Raw genomic sequence first — 20045 nt, 5'->3', positions numbered from 1 at the left:
CTACTCATTAAAGAGATATTAGGAGCTCATGAAATTAATTCATGTGATAAATAGCTTCCAAGTGTCAGCAGTCTCCTAGGCCAGGGGTCCCCACCCTCTGGGATCTCATGCCTAATGATCTGAGGTGGAGCTGATGTAATAGAAATAAAGTGCAGAATAAATGTAATGCACTTGAATCATCCCCAAACTATCCCCCAACTCCCAGTCCATGGAAAAATTGTCTTCCCCGAAAGTGATCCCTGGTGTCAGAAAGTTTGGGTTCTAAGCACTAAGGACACTGTGTGGGCAAGTAAACAGACTGTCTACCTGCATGGACATTATGTTCCAGTGGGTGAAACGAACAATAGAAACAAGTGAAATACCTAGTGGTTTAGATGAGAATAGGTACTGTGTAGAAAAACAAGCAAGAAAGAGTTATAGAGTCTGTAGGAGCCGTATGTTTGTATGTACAACTGCCTCTTTCTGTACACTGATTTTAAACTGAGTGGACATGGCTTGAGGGAAACATAGAATTTGAGCAATGGTCTAGAAGAGGTGAGGGGCTGAGCTTTGCAGATATCTTGGCGTAAGAGAGCCTATTTTTCCTTTCTTTTACATTCATCACCATCCATCAAAAAGCATTTGTTAGTAGTATAATTAGAAACCAGGAAGGACAGACTTTAGAGAGAGCAATTGAGAGAGCTAAAATTAGAAAAGTAGGCTGAACAAAGGCTGAGGTGGGTACGTGACAAGTCACAAACATTCCGAAGGTTGTAAACATCGTGGAGGGAGTGAAGTTGAAGTCACCACCCTGAAAAGAGTAAAGTGGCTGGTTTTACATGAAACAAGACAAATTCAAATCAAGTTTCAGGAAGAATGATCATTTGACAGAATGCATTTGCTGCAGCCTACTTGGAGAAGGAGGACTTAACATTTTTATTTTGTTGTTTGTTTCTAAATTAGAGTGAAATCCCTCAGCCATGTCTTTTTCTGGAGTTTAAAGCTTGTCATAGCTTTCAAAGCCTCAGGATCCCAGAGGTTTCTGCCTGGGAACTCTTGTCTTCTCGCTCCCAAGGAGAAGGGAGAGAAGTGGAATCTTAGAGGATTTTCCCAAAGAGAAAGGCTTTCTGCCCTTCTTGATGATTTTGTTTTATTATGTTTTAAAGGCCAGAGCCTGCCATTTAGTCAGGGCTCCTTTCACAGGGAAGGGAATGTGGGGTGGAGGAGAGGATCCTTTCATTTCCCTGCATCTACCAGCTGATTCTTGAATAACACCTGGTTGCTTCAAAAAAGGAAGATCTTTGGTAGGGCGTGGAGGAGGAAGTAGGAAGGACTGTGTTTTTTGGAGTCTCCTGGCTTGCTTAATCATACTACACAATGTGCTTTGTAAAAAACTTTTTTGAAATTTGTATAGAATTTTTTTCTCCATTTACAGTTATTACAAAATACTGGCTATATTCCCCGTGTTGTACAATATATCCCTGTGCCTTGCTTGTTCAGAGGAAAAGTGCTATAGAGATGCAAGGTGTGGGGTCCCTCATGCTTGCCTCACACATCACTGTTCCACAGACCTAAGAGTTTCTCATCTGAGCCTTTCATTCATTTCTAAATGTTCCCCAAGGCTCTTGTTCCGTCACAGATCTGTCAGTAGAGATAGAACTACTTAGTGTAGGAAGTTAGAAGAAGTTAGGGGATGCATAGAAGAGAGAAACTGAGGGACAGAAAAGAGTAGAACGAAAGCCAAGGAGAATTGGCTTTTCCTTTTGTGTGCATCAGAGAATCTCCTTGATGGGTAAGAGGCTGAGAGTGCCTTCATTGGCTTCTGTGATAAGCCAGCACTTTGAAAACAGGATGAGCCCCACTCAGAATTGTTTCTCAGAGCTGGTCCAGCTTCGGTTACATATGAAGTGGAGAAACCAACAAAGGGCCCCAAACCAAGGAGAGCCCCTTGTTTCTGATTCCGTGCATTCATTCATTCTAGGGCCTCCTTAGAATAACACATTTTAACCGTATATGGTGCCAGGCAAAAGGGATATGTGGATGTGACCAGAAACACGTTCTTAATTGTGCCCAAAGAAGTCTATTTATGACTCCATCAGCATGCTATAATTTGATTATTTAGTTCCAGAGTCCGAGACTGTTATGGAATAAGCAGATGTGTTTCTCAGTGAAACTCACAGACTTTTTTTCCCCAAGTGTTGATAAAAGATGTTAACCCAGTGCTTGTTAATCAGTTGGTTTTCTGATGTGGGTTTTTTTTTTTTTTTTTTTAAACATGAGGTCACCACAGATGTCGAAGAGATCAGCTAGGCTGAACTCTAACGCACACAATTCTTTTTGCAGTGTATCCACAGAGACCTGGCAGCGCGAAACATCCTCTTGTCGGAAAAGAACGTGGTTAAAATCTGTGACTTTGGCTTGGCCCGGGATATTTATAAAGACCCAGATTATGTCAGAAAAGGAGATGTAAGTTTCAAAGGTGCACCCTGCGGTCTATGAAGTTGCAGAACCCAAACTCTCCTGGGCCAGCCTGAGAAGCTGTGTGCAGGGATAGTGGAAGTTTTTTCTTCAGGTTTTTGCCAAGTTGGGTTTTCATTCTTCGTCTTCTACCCCTACAGGCTCGCCTCCCTTTGAAATGGATGGCCCCGGAAACGATTTTTGACCGAGTGTACACGATTCAGAGTGACGTGTGGTCTTTTGGTGTCCTGCTCTGGGAAATATTTTCCTTAGGTAGGTCCCTTGTCCTTGTTCCTCCATCTGTGCTGCAAAGAAAATGATAAAAGTCAGTTACTCCTGTATCTCACCTTCACTGGATGAAACTTACTTGGACGCTTTGGGTTATAAAAATCTTAAAAAGAGAGAGAGAAAGAAAGGGGGAAAAAGATATACATGTGAAGAAGGTGTGAGTCAGGCTCATATATATGTGAATTAGACTCAGGAATTTCCCATTCCTGTTTTCTTTCAGGTGCTTCTCCGTATCCTGGAGTCAAGATTGATGAGGAATTTTGTAGGCGACTGAAAGAAGGAACTAGAATGAGAGCCCCTGATTACACCACACCAGAAATGTAAGATTTTACACTATTCCTCTATCCCCCTTCTTTACTCACAAACATTCTCCCTGCCTAGAAGACTTTCCATTCTGTGTACCTCCTTTGTGACCCAGTGTATGTCTTACTTCTCCCTTGAAGTCTTCCTTGATAATCTCAACCAGAGTCATCCTTCTTGAAATGACAGCAGTTTATCTGTACGAACCAGTCAGTCTTTACTAGATGTTGATTTATGACGTTTCCTTTTCTATACACACTTCATGCTCCAAGTGTAGGGCTCTATGTCTTACATAGTTTCGTATCCCTATTTAGCATCTTGGCTCATGGTGGACTCTTTATAAATGTTTACTCATTCAAGTGCTTATTTTCAGCATCAGATCAGGAGGAAGGAGGCAGTTGATTACATCAGTGTTTTGCTTCCCTAGGTACCAGACCATGCTTGACTGCTGGCATGGGGATCCCAATCAGAGACCCACATTTTCAGAGCTGGTGGAGCATCTGGGAAATCTGTTACAAGCTAATGCTCAACAGGTTTGTGACCTCCATGCAAGAAGCTTCTGCAGAGCGTACTTAGCTGTCCAGGGCCCTCTTGCTGCCTTCTCAGGGCCACCACGCTGTCCTCTCAGCCACTGAATAAGGAGCCACATTCCAGATCTGAGCAGAAATGCTTTTCTAAAAGCCGTATTTGCCCCTTTAAACAGATGAGATCCTAATTCATAACCTGGCAGCTGATCACTTTCATTTTTACTGAGGTATATTTTGGTGTCTTCGGGTGCTCTTATGAAGTAAAAAAAGCAAACAAAGACAACAAACAAAACCCCAGAATTGAAAAAAACAAAGCTTCGTTGATTAAGTGAATATCAACAGTGGGTGAATATCAACAGTGGACAGAATTTCAAGGAATTTTAAATACATTCTTCAGGCAAAAACATCTGAATCCTGCAAAATAAATGTTCTGTTTTTTCCCCCTCGGTGAAATTCCAGGCCCCCATAACTTCCATCAGAGGATTTTACTGTAGTCTTTACCCTTAGAAAGTTATTTACTCTCCAGTCAACACCTCTTACCACAGTGAATGGAAGCCAATTTCCTCCTGCTTTTCTTCTGAACAGCTGGGGGACAGTGTGTCAAATCTGTCATTATCAATAAACCTCTCAAACACTGAGACGTATCAAATTGCCCTTTATTTCTTTCTCTCTGATGAAATAATGTTAAGTTGTGTAACCTTTTCTCAGAAGACCCATTTTCCTGCACATATATTGCTTTTCTTTAGACTGTCATCAGTTTTTCCGTTGCCTTGAAGTGTAGAGGCTAAAATTGGATGACATGCCCTTTAAAGGACCTGGCTGGTGTAGATAGGACTTTGTGAAGAAATGATTTCTAAGCCCTGCGCAGCTCTGCCTGTTGCTCCAGCTGTAACCACAGCCTGCGTACTTCTCTGTGTTTTGGCCATCTCGTGTTTTGTTAGTTCCTTAAGTATACTCTCGTGTACACATCCCTTTCAAGTGCCCTTGTGTTTTTGACAAGCCATTTTTAAAGTTGTCTTAAAGTTTTACCTTCAGATATGAAAGCCACGTTCCCCATAAACAAGAAGCTCCCATGGGCTTTGTTTTTCATGTAAAGGCTCTTGAAGGACTGAAGCCATAACAATAGCCTCTGTTTATTGTTTCAGGATGGCAAAGACTACATTGTTCTTCCCATATCAGAGACTTTGAGCATGGAAGAGGATTCGGGACTCTCTCTGCCTACCTCACCTGTTTCCTGTATGGAGGAAGAGGAAGTATGTGACCCCAAGTTCCATTATGACAACACAGCAGGAATCAGGTACGGTCTAAGGTCAACATCCCCTGGGGGGAAGGGGCTTCAAGGTCATCCTAGGGAGGTGCGTGGAGAAAGAACATTGTATGAAGTTGCTGCATTTTACTTGCACGTTCACCCTTGGCCCTGAGAGGTCCTCCTTGAAGGGCGCCTGGGTAGGTGAATCTCCTCTTCCCATCTGTGGTCCATATTGCGGCCGAAGCTCTTCCTTTCAGAATCCTAAGCCCTGCAGCTGCAAATAGCTGGAATGCCATAGTTTGTTAATCTCCAGAAAAAGAGACCGATTTTACAAAGACATCTGTATTTAAATTATCCCCATGTACTCTTTTATTAATGTGAATTAAACAGCTTAGGAAAGATTCAGGAAGGAAGAGTTCTATACGTTTATGAAAGCACACTTTTGCCTCTCTGGCTGGGTTACAGTTGCCGTGGGGATGCATCCTGAATTAGACTGGACAGCACATCTTCAGAAGCCCCTCCCAAGTCTGATTTTCAGCATTTTATTTGCATAATGGGACTTCTGGGCTTATTTAAAACACATGCGCTGCAGTATTTTCCTGATTTGTAGAAGGGTTCTAAAGGCAGCTTTCTTTTTATTCTCTCCCAGCACCTGTGCATAAGGAAAGAGTTGATATGGTTTCTACAATATGATATTAAAATTGCCTTTTCATAAGCCTGGGACTACTTCACTTCACTTTGTTCCCGTTCCCACTCCTTTGGATGTTTTCTTCCTGTAACCACACCCCTGACAATATAGGCCCAGCCTGCCCCCTTGAGTGTGCACAGGCTGCAGGGGGCACCTTCAGGCTTAGGGTCGAGGCGGGGGCGTGGGGCGTGGGGGGTGGGGTGGCCGGGGCAGGGGGCGTGCAGGAAGGAGGAATGGAGCTCTAGCCTGTGGCGAGGGTGCCAGATGGTAGGTGGGGAGTCACCCTGGTCAGTGTGCCCTGTGGACACGCACAGGGAGGGCAGCAGGAGTGCTGCCATGGGAGACAGGAAAGCTCAGAGTGGGTAGAAGCCAGCTAGTAAGCTGTCCATTCCATCTGTGTCAAGAAGTTTTGGCATTTTTGAAAGAACTTTTTCTTCCCAGGTTTTGCCAGAGTTAGGCAAAGTAGATACTATTATCTTTTGATGTAAATGTTGAATATGAGACTCAGAGCAATTACCTGGAAGAATACGATATTGTGGTTAAAGATCCAGATTTTAGAGTCAGATAGAATTGGGTTTCCCTAGTGGCTCAGATGATAAAGAATCTGCCTACAGTGTAGGAGGCCTAGGTCTGATCCCTGGGTTGGGAAGATTCCCGGGAGGAGGGCATGGCAACCCACTCCAGTATTCTTGCCTGGAGAATCCCCATGGACAGAAGAGTCTGGAGGGCTACAGTCCAGGGGGTCGCAAAGAGTCGGACATGACTGAGTGACTAATACTTTGACTTCATAACTGGGTTGGATTCCCAAGTCTGCTCTTTGCAGCTCTGATCTAGGGCAAATTTTCAGTGTGACCTAGGCTGGGACACTGGTGTTGTACAAAAATGATGACTTTGAGAATTACATGACATAATGAGTTTCTAACTGCCTGGTACCTGGAGAATACCCAATAAATAATAGCTATTATGTGAGCTGCTTAAAACACATCCCCGGGATGAATCCCATTCCTCTGAAATCTAACTCAGGGCTGTTTTCTCCCATACCAAAGAGGGGGCCTCAAATAGAAGGGGGAATGAAATGAAAATCTGAAAATCCATAGTTCCACCCTCATATTTAAAAAGTCCTAGTTCAACTGGCCTTCTGGTGTGGTAATTATTCCTGCAACACTGTTGCCTCCTGCTTGATCAGAAAGCCATTTGATCATGAGCTGTGTTTCTTGGGTTTTCTGTGACCAGGTGGGGTGAGGACCCAGCCGGCAGCCTCTTGGCTCGCTTGGGCGCTTTGCATATGGTGCTGAGAGTTGATGAAGTCATATATGTGTGATGGAAGTGCCAAATGCGATGCTGGATCTGAAGCAGGGCTGCTAACATTTATCCCCAGAAGCGTGGACAAATGTGACACCACACTCCCAGCGCAGGCCTGGCTGCTATTTGCTGTCTGTGCTTTTTGAATTGGTCTTTGCAGTCCAGTTTCTCTTTTATCCAGCCATAATTTGAAAAATAAAATGGAAATTGGAATCTCTTGTCTGCATCCCCACTCAATCCCTTCCACTTTTTTCCCTTTTCTAAAAATAAGACACCACGGTCACATTTTAATCATTTAGGTTAAAAGAGAGGCAGAGTCCAGGCGTCTACACACAGCACACTTCATTTCGATGCTCTCTTGTGGTTCTGCTTCCCTCAGGAGCAAGAGGAGAGGTTGGGGTGCCTCTCAGGGGACTTGTTCTCTTATCTTCATGTTGCCAGTCAAAGAAAGAGGAGAGCCGAGGTGTCTTTCTCACTTTCTTCCTGCTTATAATTTTCAATTTCATTGTGTTATAAATAGAGCAGGACAGAGACATCCCTGTGGGAGCCAACCTCCTGATTTTTTGCCCCATTAACTATTTTAAAAAATATTTGTTCAGCATTTATTTAGAGAAGAGGCTGAGAGGTATGTAGGGGAAGGGTGACGAGGAAGGACCACTAGTGTCTAGACTCTGCTTTGTCTCTAATTTCCCTGTGGATCAGTTCCGGCCCCCAGTTTGCATGCTTCCTGCAAGAAAACACATCTTAATTGGGCTCATCTTCCTTACAGGGTAGTTTGGGGACCATCTGCGGTTGCTCCACTGTTTCCCCTGGGAGTTTCACCTCCCACTCCAAGCAGCTTATCAAAGACTTCTTTTCAGTTCTCTCCCAGAGAAAGGTTCTGGCACATACTTTTTTTTTTTTTTTTCTTATTTTAGTTAATTGCTAATGATGATTTAAATGCGCCTTGTAGATTGATGCCAGGGACAGCCTGCTGGCTAGATGTTCCTGAATTTGGCTGATATTAGACTGCTTGAAATGAACCTGTCCTTTCTTCACCTTTTGTCTGTCTCACAGCCCACATTCCCCCTCCTCCACTCCATATCACTGCACGCTCAGTGCACTCATGGAAGGGAGCAGGGCTGCATGCATATCAGGTGCTTAACAAAGAACTGAACAATCATATCCAGTGCCCTCTTCTCCCTTCTCCTTCCTAATGCTATTCCAAGGGCATCAATGTGGAGTGAGGTAAAAACAAACAGAAACAACTCTGCATGGGCTCTAGAAACCTAAGTTTGAGCTCCAATTCTAGTTATTTCCTCCCTAAGCCATCACCTCCTCTTTTCCAAATAAGAAATAAGAAAAAACGACTGTGTAGATTTGTTAAGAACAGATGCAACAATGTATATGAAAATGCTTTGTCAGCTGGGACTGGCTGAACAATGTTTGAAACTATTGGGCTCAGAAATCAGGAAAGTAGCCTTTCTAAGGCAGCTGCATTACTGTCTAAGCTCACCAACTCTACTTGATGCTACAACCCAAATACCTCTGGAATCGGTCTACTTCTCCAGACCTGGGGGCATCACCTTTTGGTCAAGCTGCCCTTCCTTCTCCTAGATAAGTGGAACAGCTCCCTAATTGATCTCATGATTTTTGGTCTTACCTTCCTGAACCCAGAGTCATCTTTCTAAAAGGTGTATCTGACTTTGTCAATCTCAAGCTTAAAATTCTTCAGTGGCTGCTCATTGCCCTCAGGATGATAATCCAGGTAGTCTAGTTATGTGATTTTGGACAAGTTCCTAAACCTTTCTATGTCTTAGTTCCACATCTGTAGTTGGGCTCACGATACCCACCTAGAGAGGTACCATGGAGATGCCATGAGACAGTGGTTGAGGATCATTTGACACAGTGCCTGGCACATGAGAGTCTCAATAGAGGGTTCCTGAATGAGTGAATGAATGAATGATTGACTATGGTACCAGTAATTTGGTAGAACTATCACTTTTGGGGACTGGATCTAGGAGAAGTAGGGTTTTCAATCTCCTTATTTTTAATACATTTTGTCCTCTTTCCTGTGGGGTTTCCTGAGTGAGGATGTCACTGGTGAACCTCATTTTCTCTTTGTAGAGGAAAAACCAGCCTCCTCGGGCAGGGGAGGAAGACTTGGTTTCCATTATCCTCCTTTGCCCAAGTGAGTCCTCTCTTCACTTGGTCACAGAAAACACAAGGAATATGCAGTATATCTGGAAGGCTGCTAGGATGGGAAGTACAGTGCGGTTCAAGTGAAGAGTGAATTTGCTGTCCCTTCCTGTGAAAAAGACTTTGCTTCTCTCCACTTGGGTTGATTTTCACAAAGTCACTCCGACTCACCCAAAGTCACATGGTAGGGGAAAAAGCACCCCTAAGGAACAGGTGATGTGCTGTCTGACATGTCCTGTCCTTTGGACTCTTGAAAGAAACTGGTAGTCTTTGGAATTCAAAGGAGGAAAACAAGCTTTGGTGGATGGATCATCACTCTTTCTAAGATCCTTTACCACCCACCACTGATCACCTCATTCATCCTCCAGATATCTTTGTGAGTGAGGGAAGGAAAGCTTTGGCCCGTACATCTTAAAGATGGGGAAACAGGGACATAGAAATATATTCGTGGCTTTCCCAAGTCTGTGTAATCCATGGTAAACTTGGAAATAAGCGGAATATCTCATGATTCTCAAACTACAGCCCCAGCTCTGTGGGCCAAAAGTAGGAGATCGTGAGATCCAGCCCCACTCTACCCGTTAAGCCTCTATTATGTATAGCTGGAGAAGGTGGTTTCCAGAGTCTGCTGGGTTCAGCATCTTTTACTGAACCCAGTGAAATCTGGGAGTGTTTCCTCCACCCATCTTTTGTGGAATGGTTGCTCTGTGGACGTTTTTGTCCAGATAACTTGCCTAGGAGATGGCCGGAAAGATGTGAAACACTCGGCGATATGCTAAGAGCTTAGTGGAGGAATCGCAGGCAATCAGGAAGCCAAGTAGTAGGCAGACCACTGAGTCTGCTGTTATTGTCTTCAGTCCAGCCCTGGACCTCAGAAGTAAGATTCAAAGGAAACGGGCTCATCTAGGCCCCTCTGTTATATTATACTTTTAAATGGACTTTCACAGGAAATTAAGCCTTCGGTGTGTGCTAGCAGAGATTTTTGTTTTGTTTTTCTTTTTCCAGAGGATGTTTTGAAGGTCGCTATTAAATTTGTGGTTCAAAGATAATGAACTTAGGTGTCACTTGTGGAATCTGCAGTCGACTATACCACTACTAAAATATAAATATTTTTTCTTTTGCAGTCAGTATCTGCAGAACAGTAAACGAAAGAGCCGGCCTGTCAGTGTAAAAACATTTGAAGATATCCCGTTGGAAGAACCAGAAGTAAAAGTCATCCCAGATGTAAGTACATCTTTTAAAAATAGTCTTAGAAATAATACCAAAGATGAAACATTAGCTAGATAAATATTAGCCTAAGCATTAGAGTTTTGGAGGCTCCTTATGAGGCTGCCCTTGTGGGTATGTGTCTCGGGGTCATTATAGCAATGGAACTTATTGGGCCGCCTTGTTTTTTCCATAAGTGAAGCCCCTGGTTAAGGTTCAAGACAATTGAGCTTCATGCCCAATTCCACTGAAGTGTAAATAATATTATTGTGGAAAGAGGGATAGAAACGGGTCTCCTTAGCTTCTTTCTAAATTCCTCTCTTCTTCTAGGCCTGGGTCGATTGTGGAAGCAGTTGCTTCCTCTCATAGCCAGTACAGTTTCTGGCTGTAATACCTTTACCTCTCTCTGCAGAACATGAAAATGCTGTCTCAGAGATGGGTTAGGAAATCAGTTTGATTAAGTGATTGGTCAGTATATACACTCAATCAACTGTGCCATCTCATTGTCTCTTAAAAAGGACAGCCAGACGGACAGTGGTATGGTTCTTGCATCTGAAGAGCTGAAAACCCTGGAAGACAGAACCAAGTTAGCCCCATCTTTTAGGTAAGGTTCAGCCAAATAGAAAAGACAAATTTCAATGGGAATTTTTGGAAGGAACTTAGGACTTTGAGCATAAGTGCAGAGTTTTTCTTTTTTTGTATCTTTATCGGTTAGGCAGATTTGCATCAACCTAACTAATAAAGAACAGAAACAAACACATTACCTGGCAAGTCTAAAAAGAATCTGAAATAAGAGGATTTGGTTGGTTTTTACCAGATTTTATGTATACTAAGGAATTTCTGAGCATATTTGCTGTGGTCAATGGTTTGTGTGATATTGGCTAAGTGACAAAGAGGTCATTGGCTTGATCTTTAATAAAACTCTTGAGATAGTTAAGATCTTTGTGGACTCTACAGTGAAGAATTTTCAAACCTGAACAGAAATGGTGCACCTGTCCTTAAGTAAACCATTGTCTACTTGCTTAAGTTATTTAAATACTATTGGCTGAATTATTGAGTATTTAATTGTGGGGAAAACAGTGAATTTGGTTTTGAATATAATATCTTCCACATGGTTCTATAGGAATTTGTAGTTGTTTTGAATAGATGTACCTGCTTTTACAGCTGGCTTCCTGTAGCTTCTCTGGTATTTCAATCAGTAAAGAATTTGCTTACAGTGCAGGAGACCTGGGTTCGATTCCTGGGTCGGAAAGATACCCTGGAGAAGGAAATGGCAATCCACTCCAGTATTCTTGCCTAGAAAATCTCATGGACAGAAGAGCCTGGCAGGCTATAGTCTTTGGGGTTGCAAGAGCTGGACATGACTTAATGACTAAACCACCACCACCTGCTTTTAAATTAACAAATAAGAAACTCTGTATTTATAACAATAGTGGGATGTAGAATGTTTGTTTATTTGCTGGCAGTTTCACTCTAGGTATGAATTGAGAAGATTTTGATCTACCTATAATCTAACTGTTGGATAAAATGGGAGCCCCCTTGCATTATTGAGTGATGCTCATGTCAAGAAAAAAAGTTAAAATGTGCCATTGTACAATTTTATCATTTGCCCTAGGCCCATGATGAGAAATTGTGAGAGCCAATTATATGTTTTATTCACCGATTCAAAGTATTTTATTTGCTTAGCAATTCACCGATTCAAAGTATTTTATTTGCTTGGCAATGACTATGTACCATTCCATTGTCTGAGACACTAAGTCCATTGTATTGAGGTTGGATTGAAAGAAAAGATACATTTCTAGTTATTTGAAATAACTTTTAAACCATATATGAACATAGAGTTAATAAACCCCCCCCCTTTTTTTTTGTTTTGTAACATGTATAGATTGGTAAAATACCTAGTAAGGGGCGAAATCACTATACTTCAGAATGACTTAAGCTCTACACAGCCTACACCCAGCTACAAAAGGCCTTTTTAAGCTTTTTTCTAAGCTTTGACATGATTACCGTCTGTCACAATTCCACGCCATTGAAAACATTTTCTGGTTGCTGCTGAGTGATCCAGTCCTCCATGCTTCCAAAGAATGTGGTTTTGATGAGTAAAAAGCAGTTTTTGACATGTCTAGCTTGATTGTACACACACACTTCAGCTTACTAAAGTTTAAAGTTGCTCAAGAATTTTATTAACACCATACACGGGCCTTGTGATCCCCTACTTGGCAGTGTGTGACAAGTACCATTGGACTTTCAGAACATCCCAGTTTCCTCCCACGTCATGAAAGAGTCTCTTTGGCTCCTATTCTTGTACACAAACTTGTCAGTCTGCAAGGCCATAAAAAGGTTCCATTGGTTGGAGCCTTTGCATAATCCAAAAGAACTGCCTTTCATCTCATCTCAGGCTTGAAAGACTTGGACCCGAATAAGAGGACTTATCTGAAACTCAGATTTCACCCTAGTACCTGAAAATAGACATTGTCTGAGTAAACCTGCTATGTTGATTAACAAGTGGGAGGGATGGGCTGTTTCTCCAGGAAACTGACAGCCCACACGGGGCAGGGGATGGGGTTAGGATAAGATACACAAGAACTGCCTTCTCTCTGCCAACTTATTTGGTTACCATCTCTTCTGCAGTGGACTGATGCCCAGCAAAAGCAAGGAGTCTGTGGCATCCGAAGGCTCAAACCAGACGAGCGGCTACCAGTCGGGATACCATTCTGATGACACGGACACCACTGTGTACTCCAGCGAGGAGGCTGAACTTTTAAAGCTGATGGAGGTTGGGCCGCAGGTCGGCAGTGCAGCTCCGATTCTCCAGCCTGACTCTGGGACCACACTGAGCTCTCCTCCGGTTTAAAAGGAGGCACCTGCGTCCCCCAGTCCTGGAAATCACACGAGAGGTGCTGCTCCGATTGTCAAGTGTTGTTCTTTCTACCACCAGGAAGTAGCCACATTTGATTTTCATTTCAAAAAAAGGACCTCAGACTGCAGGGAGCTGGTCCCCTAGGCATTTCCTGAGATGCTTGTGACCCAAGAATGTGTTTGTGTCTTCTCCCCATGTTGACCTCATTCTTTTTTCATTCATTTAAAAAGCATGGTGGATGCACCCTACCCTGGGTTGCCCTAAGGGTTGCAGCAAAAGAAGTTCAAGAAACGACTTCACCCTCAGAAGTAGCAGTGCCCGGGGAGCGGACACCTCATAAAACTAGAAGACAAACCAGGCAATGGAAGTGCTTTAGGTGTTGAAGACGGGAAAGACCTTTAGAGCTAAATGCATGTAGGAAGCTTTGCTTGTTGGAGCCACGTCTTACCTGTGGGGTTTGGACTGATGGAAAGGAAGACTCTGACTTGCTTTGGGAGTGCCCTGGAACCTGTGCGTGCGTTGTGTTGGCTCTGGTGTGGAGGTGGTGGACATAGGGTTTGTGAGGAAGTGTAAAGGCTTCAGACAAGGTGACTGGTTTCAGAAGGTTGCGTGCTCTTCCCATTTGGGCTAAATGAGAGTTCCTTGTGCTGTTTCCGACTCCTAATGAGAGATCCTTCCGTTCTCTTACGTGTCTCCTGGCCAAGGCCCAGGAAGGAAATGAGGCAGCTCTGGCTTCTTGTCTCAAGACTGATCCTTTACTCAGGATGCCACAGAAAAGGACACTCAGACGGAGGCTCCGTGTCACGTTGAGGATTTCTGACTGTGTGAACCGGCTTCTGGTTTCTTCTGGATGGACACCCACCTATCGTCTTGATGTGATATGTCTGAGCCTGAATGCAGTAGATTCGGTGTGGAGCTGTGGTGTCAAAGCTTCAGGAAGGATTTTACCCTCCTATCCCTTCTCCCCTCTCCGAGTCTTCCCCCTTCCCTCCAGTATTTTCCTGACTGTCCCTTCCCCGCCTGCCCGCTCCCAGCCAGTCAGTATTCTAGTCATTTGACCTGTATGCCCGAGTAAAATATGATTTGGTTTGTTCACTCTCTGAGTAATTCTTAGCCAGATTTCAAAATTACCTTGTAGCTCAAGTTATAACAATACCTATTGTATTATTTAGACTTTTAACATGTAAAGCTCTTTCTACTGGTTCTGCCCTTATTCTTTTCTTTTTAAAAAAAGATGTATTTTCTGTTTGGTACCATAGTATGAGAGGCTGGGAGCAATGACTATAAAACTATATGCTATGGCACATATATTTATAGTCTGTTTATGTAGAAACAAATGTAATATATTAAAACCTTATATATAATGAACTTTGTACTATTCACATTTTGTATCAGTATTATGTAGCATAACAAAGGTCATAATGCTTTTAGCAATTGATGCCATTTTATTAAAAAAAAAAGCGAAAAACTTGAAGGAATCCTTTGCAAGGTTGCATCACTATACCCATCATTCCCCTCACTTCTGAAATGGAGGAGGGAAAGTCTGACAGCGTTTCCTGTGGCTGTTTTTTATTTTTGCTTGTTCTCTTACTCTTCTTATAAAGGATATTTTCATAAAATGCTTATATACTTTATAAACAAATGTATTCTTAGTTTAAAAAATACAATGGTATAATACTATCACAGCTGTCTTGAGGGTGAATATTTCTGGCTTGAGGTATAATTGCTTCTCCCCCTCTTCTTCATAGCACAAATAATTCACACACACACATACTCTTGTTAAATTCCGAGCACTTTTGAGATTCTTAAAACATGGACTGAGAGATATGTGATAAGTACTCTAACAGTATTTCTGGCTCTCTAGTAACCCCCGTGCCTCTCAGAACAGCCAACCATGAAAATCAGGGACCAAGATATCTGAGGAAGGTGACCAGACCCAGCAGTGCAGGGAAGCTTGGAGCATATTTATAGTTTTCAATAACGCTTTACTCTCTCCTTACGGGGCTTCCCTGGTGGCTCAGACAGCAAAAATCTGCCTGCAGTGCAGGAGACATAGGTTTGATCCCTGGGTTGGGAAGGCCCCCTGGAGAAGGGAATGGCAACCCTCTCCAGTATTCTTGCCTGGAAACTCCATGGACAGAGAAGACTGGTCCATGGGGTTGCAAAGAGTTGGACACTACAGTGTGACTAACACACACCATCCTTACAGTGTCAGAACCTCTGATCCAACATTGCCATTTTGAGTGATTACTGTTGCTTGAATTCAGTGAGTAGAGTTATCTAAAGATTATTGCCACTGAGGAGCAGTCCTATTCTTTGTGGGATTTTTTTTCATAAAAGATTTTGAAATGTTTAATATAGTCAAAAAATAAAGGAAGTGGCAACCCACTCCAGTGTTCTTGCCTGGAGAATCCCAGGGACGGGAGAGCCTGGTGGGCCGCCGTCTATGGGGTCGCACAGAGTCGGACACGACTGAAGCTACTTAGCAGCAGCAGCATGCCTATGTATATTTTTAAATGTCTTCTAAGTTTTTAAAATCATATTGAGGAAGTTCTTCCCAATTCTAAAATAATGCACAATTCTAAATTGTCTTTTTTCTTTTATTACACTGAAATCCTTTGGGGATTTGAGAGTGAGGATGAGATGGTTAGGTAGCATCATCGACTCAATGGACGTGAATTTGAGCAAGCTCCAGGAGACATGAAGGACAGGAGAGCCTGGTGTGCTGCCAGCCATGGGGTCACAAAGAGTTGGACCTGGCTTAGCTACTGAACAGCAACAACGATGGACTGAGGTAGGGATCTAGCTTTGTGTCCTTCAAGCAGTTGTAGCAGCATCATTTATTAAACATACCTCTTTTCCCCTGTGGTTGGGGAAATACACGTTGTACCATTTTTCATACCCTATCATTTCACTCAGACATTCTGTACAACTTTATGATGGAAAAGAGGGCAGTTCCAGGTTTGTGTGGCTCCTGGGCACTGCACTTATAGGTTGAGCCATTGGCTGGAGTTAGTGAGGCAGGTAGAGATGCTAAACTGTAGATCAGGTCTGGTCTTGTCTTTCCTATTGTTACAACGTTGTCCAGTAAATGAATGGAAGGAGAGTCTAGGCTATTCAAGATGGAGAAGACCTCACAGAAAAACGGAATTTTCTTCATTTTAAGAAAAAGAGATTTTGTTTCTCATAAGCGGCCCCTGGCACTGTTTCCAATGCCAGGGGTTTGGATTCAGCTGAAACTTCACACTTCATCAAGAAATGTTTTCAGCAACTCAGAATAATCGGAGGGGAGGTTTAGCCCTCCCCTTCCTTCTTCTGTTTCCCATCCCCTTGTTCTTAGCTCCTTTTCTCTCCTCATTTGCCCCTGTATTGAAAAGAACCTTGTAGCTTTTAAAAGTGCTTCCTGCATGGCCTTATTTTCAAAATTTTCACTGGAGACATTTGGTGTGTTTTAGGTGAGGCCACGCTGCCTCCCCTTGGCTCCTGGCCGCTCTCATGTTCTCCGCTGACTTGCTTTGTTCTTCTCCCTCCTCTCAAACCCCCTTGTCCCTTCACCTTCTGTTTCTCTCTATCCGCTCAACTTCCTCTCCTCTCAACCTTCCCACACCCCCACCACCAGCAGCCTTTCTACCCAAACACACCACAGGAGAGAGGAGAGTGGTGGGAGGTTTAAGTTATTTACCCATAGCGTAGCTTTTCTTATCAATGCATATTCCTTTGTTTCAATGAAAGAAGAAAAGTAAAAATCTAAAACCCATCACTTTGTAGTTAGCCCAGTTTTCCTGTCTGCCCAGTATGTCTTAGAAGTCTCACTCAGATATTTATCATCCTGATTGTAAAATGTAGCAAACCCAGAAAGCTAATGCCTTTCAGAGAGTAGCTCTTTTTAAAAAACAAATTTCTCTAACTTTTTTTAATTGGCATATAATCAGAGAGTAGCTCTTAATATACAACTTTTCACATTTGTGTGCCCTTGTCCCATACGGGCAGTAGGCATATCGTGCCCAGGCTTTCATTCAGGTAAGGAGTGAGCACAGATTAAAGGGACTTCCAATCTGTTTTTATAAAATTGTGTTTTCTACATGAGTCTCTCCCACAAAAGGGTTTAGACATAAGTAAAAATCTGCACAGTCTTTGTGAAAGTAATTTTAAGCCTGATGTTTTTTGGGGAAAGTTACAGAATGCTCCTATGTAATAGAGGTTAAAAAGGTAAATTAAAGACATTTACTCTGGTTTTGATCAGAATGAAAAGAAGAAGAGAAATCTGAAGTAGCAACTTGGAGAGAAATATAACAGTCAAGTTAGCCTGAAGTTCTGGAGCTAAAGTGGTAGAACATAACAGACTCAGCTGAGGTATGACTCAGAGATAAGAAAGAGCTCTGAGTTAGGGAAGACTTATTCTAAGGAAAACTATTGATAAGACGAGGATTACAGTAAACTGTGACAGATATGTGACGAGTGAATGTTAATGAGAAGACATCAAATTGTATCTTAGGTTTTTTGTTTTTTTTTTTACAGCACAGTATATGACCTTTCTGTAATTTCTTGGTGCCTGTAGAACAGCATTACATTAGGTAGTTTCACTCATAGTTTTTGGTTTAAAAATAAAAGAATGAAAACATACGGTTTGATTTTCTTTTTATGTTAGTCTCACGTTTTGTTTATACTAAATACTTTAGAACCTATGACAGCATACTTACTAGTAACTGGCAACAGCATACCCCCATACTTGAATTGTTTGAAGGTCTCAACTTTTAGATGCACTACAAAAAGAAAAAGGCAGGGAATGAGAAGCTGACCTCTGCTCCAGTTCTGTCCCATTCGTTGCTCTTTGTCCTCTCCCTTCTTCAAGTAGTAATATTTGGGAAGAATAAATCCAGGAAAGGTGGTTGAGTTCTTCAGTGGGAAGGATAGTAGCACTGACTGACTCTGATCCCATGTGCCTTTCACAGGTTATGGGGTAAGAAATGACTCATCAAGAACACTCTGAGCCATTGTTAGGGAGAGAAATTTCATGGGAGCCTGGTGCTTTGCTTCGGAAATCTCGTTAAGCCAAAATGACTTATCATGACAAAGGAGATTAAAAACATTCTGTTCATTGCCACAGAAAGAGCAGAAATGGACTTATGAAAGCCCAGACCCAGTGTTGAGAATTCAGGCTGGATGCACAGTGGGCAACAGCATTCCACATTCATTGCCTAAGCTAACGAGAAAACTGTCAGCCTGTAGTGGGAAAGCAGGCCTTCCAGAAAAATCAGGACCAAAGACTCAGCCTTTAACACTCAATTATAAGCAAGTAATATTGGTTTGTTTGTATTTAACTGTACTTTAAAAATGCTACATTGTGCCAGACACTCTTTTGAAAAGAGTTTATTAATATTAACCCATTTAATTAATAGAGACTCTAAAGCAAGATATAAGCATCTCAGTGTAGATCTGGCGGCAAGCCCATGTAGGAGACATTAAAGGAGCTCATTGATGGTTTCTACAAATGTTTGTTAGGGACTTACTATGTGCCAGGCACCTTAACAGTTAGTGGTCAGAACTGTCTTAGCTGCTTAGGTTAAAAGTTATTAGCAGAACCCTGGAAAGGACGAATTTCAATCTTATCCCAGAATTCTCTATATATTCTTAGGGTATCCCTTTAACCAATTGAGCATATTTCTCATTATTGGCTCATTCTTCTTGCAGTCATTTTCGAACAAAGATCTGAGTTCAAGGACATTTCTAGGTATTATAATACCTAGATTCTACTGTGGGGGAACTTAACCTGACTTTAAGAGTCAGAATGCTCATGGCAAAAATCAGGTAAAGAAGCTCTTTGACAGCAGGTTGGGGGAATGAGGCTTTTCTTGGTCTGGGTCACCTCATGTTGAAAAATTTGCATTTCACTTATGTAGCAAGAGGAGATTCTGATAATGCATTCGAAAGAATTCCATGTTGGCAAGCATTGTATGGCAACACAGAAGGAATCTTTTGTTTTGTCATAAGTAACATTGTTTGACCTTTATACTACTCTTCCACATTTTAAACTTTTCCAGTTAGTGAACATTCGAAGTACAGAAAGAGTAAATTCCATCACTGCCATTAGTTTTACTAGGAATTCTTCAGTAGGGATTGCTGTATAGGGACTTCCCCTTGGGTATTTCAAAATACTATCAGGTAAGGTGCAACATTTCATAAATATATCTGTTTTACAAGTCAAAGTGTGCTCCTATATAAACCAACTTGAGATCTTTTAAGCAGCGTATACCTGAAGTCAATAGAAGTAGAATTTTCTTTAGTTCAGTCACTGAATAGATCATGATACATTTCTGTACCTTTCCCCCCCACCTCTGCTGTCTAATATGGTTGGCAAATTGCCTTGAGGACCTGTCATAAAGACAGAAAAAAAGATCCTCATTCTTCCCTTATCACCTCATTTATCAGTAAATTTCAGCGTTCTGCCCAGCTTTCACTCTTGTAGTCTTCTGCACTGCAGGAGAGCTCATTGCTTCTCTGACTGATGAACAAGACAAGAAAATGTCATGCCAGGAACCATTTCTGAGTCAGAACTTAACCGAATTGGCAATGTTCACTTTAAAAGGAAGTACCAATAAGTATTAAATTCAGATGACATATATATTAGAGCAAGTTTAATAGAGTTTTTAGATAAACATATATTAGGGATTCCACTTTCATTATGTTTCTCTGTTTCATGGTGATAAACATTTCGATTAGCTCTGCAGTCACTCAGACCCAAGTAGCCTGAAAGACAGAGAAATAACCTTGATCGTTGATTGTCTACCATATGCCAAGCATTGAACTATTCACTCCACATATACTATCTCATTAAATCCTTGTCATGGCCCTTATGTTAGGTGTGATCATCACCAGGTTATCAGTGAAGACTGGCAGTTAAAAGTTGAAGCCCCAGGAGGCAAGGTCATGCCAGGATTAGATCTTGTCTACTTATATCTTGAGGACATGCTCATATTTGGGATGGGAATCAGGATGGAATCCTGATGGAAGGCA

General features: G+C 42.2%; 1 protein-coding gene and 1 pseudogene across 2 annotated transcripts in view; one reads left to right on the top strand and one right to left on the bottom strand.

Annotated features, from left to right (window-relative positions):
- KDR (kinase insert domain receptor) overlaps positions 1-14711 on the top strand; it is a 48014-nt gene extending 33303 nt beyond the window's left edge. Inside the window, exons 23-30 of one of the 2 annotated variants that reach the window (XM_040238230.1) lie at positions 2323-2445; positions 2598-2709; positions 2945-3044; positions 3452-3557; positions 4697-4848; positions 10090-10189; positions 10690-10775; positions 12803-14711. In XM_040238230.1, the coding sequence (XP_040094164.1) occupies positions 2323-2445; positions 2598-2709; positions 2945-3044; positions 3452-3557; positions 4697-4848; positions 10090-10189; positions 10690-10775; positions 12803-13025 (1002 nt within the window). In that variant the 3' untranslated portion in view covers positions 13026-14711. The remainder of the gene's footprint in view (positions 1-2322; positions 2446-2597; positions 2710-2944; positions 3045-3451; positions 3558-4696; positions 4849-10089; positions 10190-10689; positions 10776-12802) is intronic. The other variant, XM_040238231.1, reaches the window with a different exon arrangement.
- Positions 14712-17681: 2970 nt separating this feature from the next.
- The window catches only part of LOC120861582, a 57730-nt pseudogene continuing 55366 nt past the window's right edge, over positions 17682-20045 (bottom strand).

This window comes from Oryx dammah, unplaced genomic scaffold (genome assembly GCF_014754425.2).
Source record: "Oryx dammah isolate SB20612 unplaced genomic scaffold, SCBI_Odam_1.1 HiC_scaffold_3, whole genome shotgun sequence".
NCBI classification, from domain to species: Eukaryota; Metazoa; Chordata; class Mammalia; order Artiodactyla; family Bovidae; genus Oryx; species Oryx dammah.
Note: the sequence above shows the minus strand (reverse complement) of the source record. Positions and strands in the feature narration are given on the sequence as shown.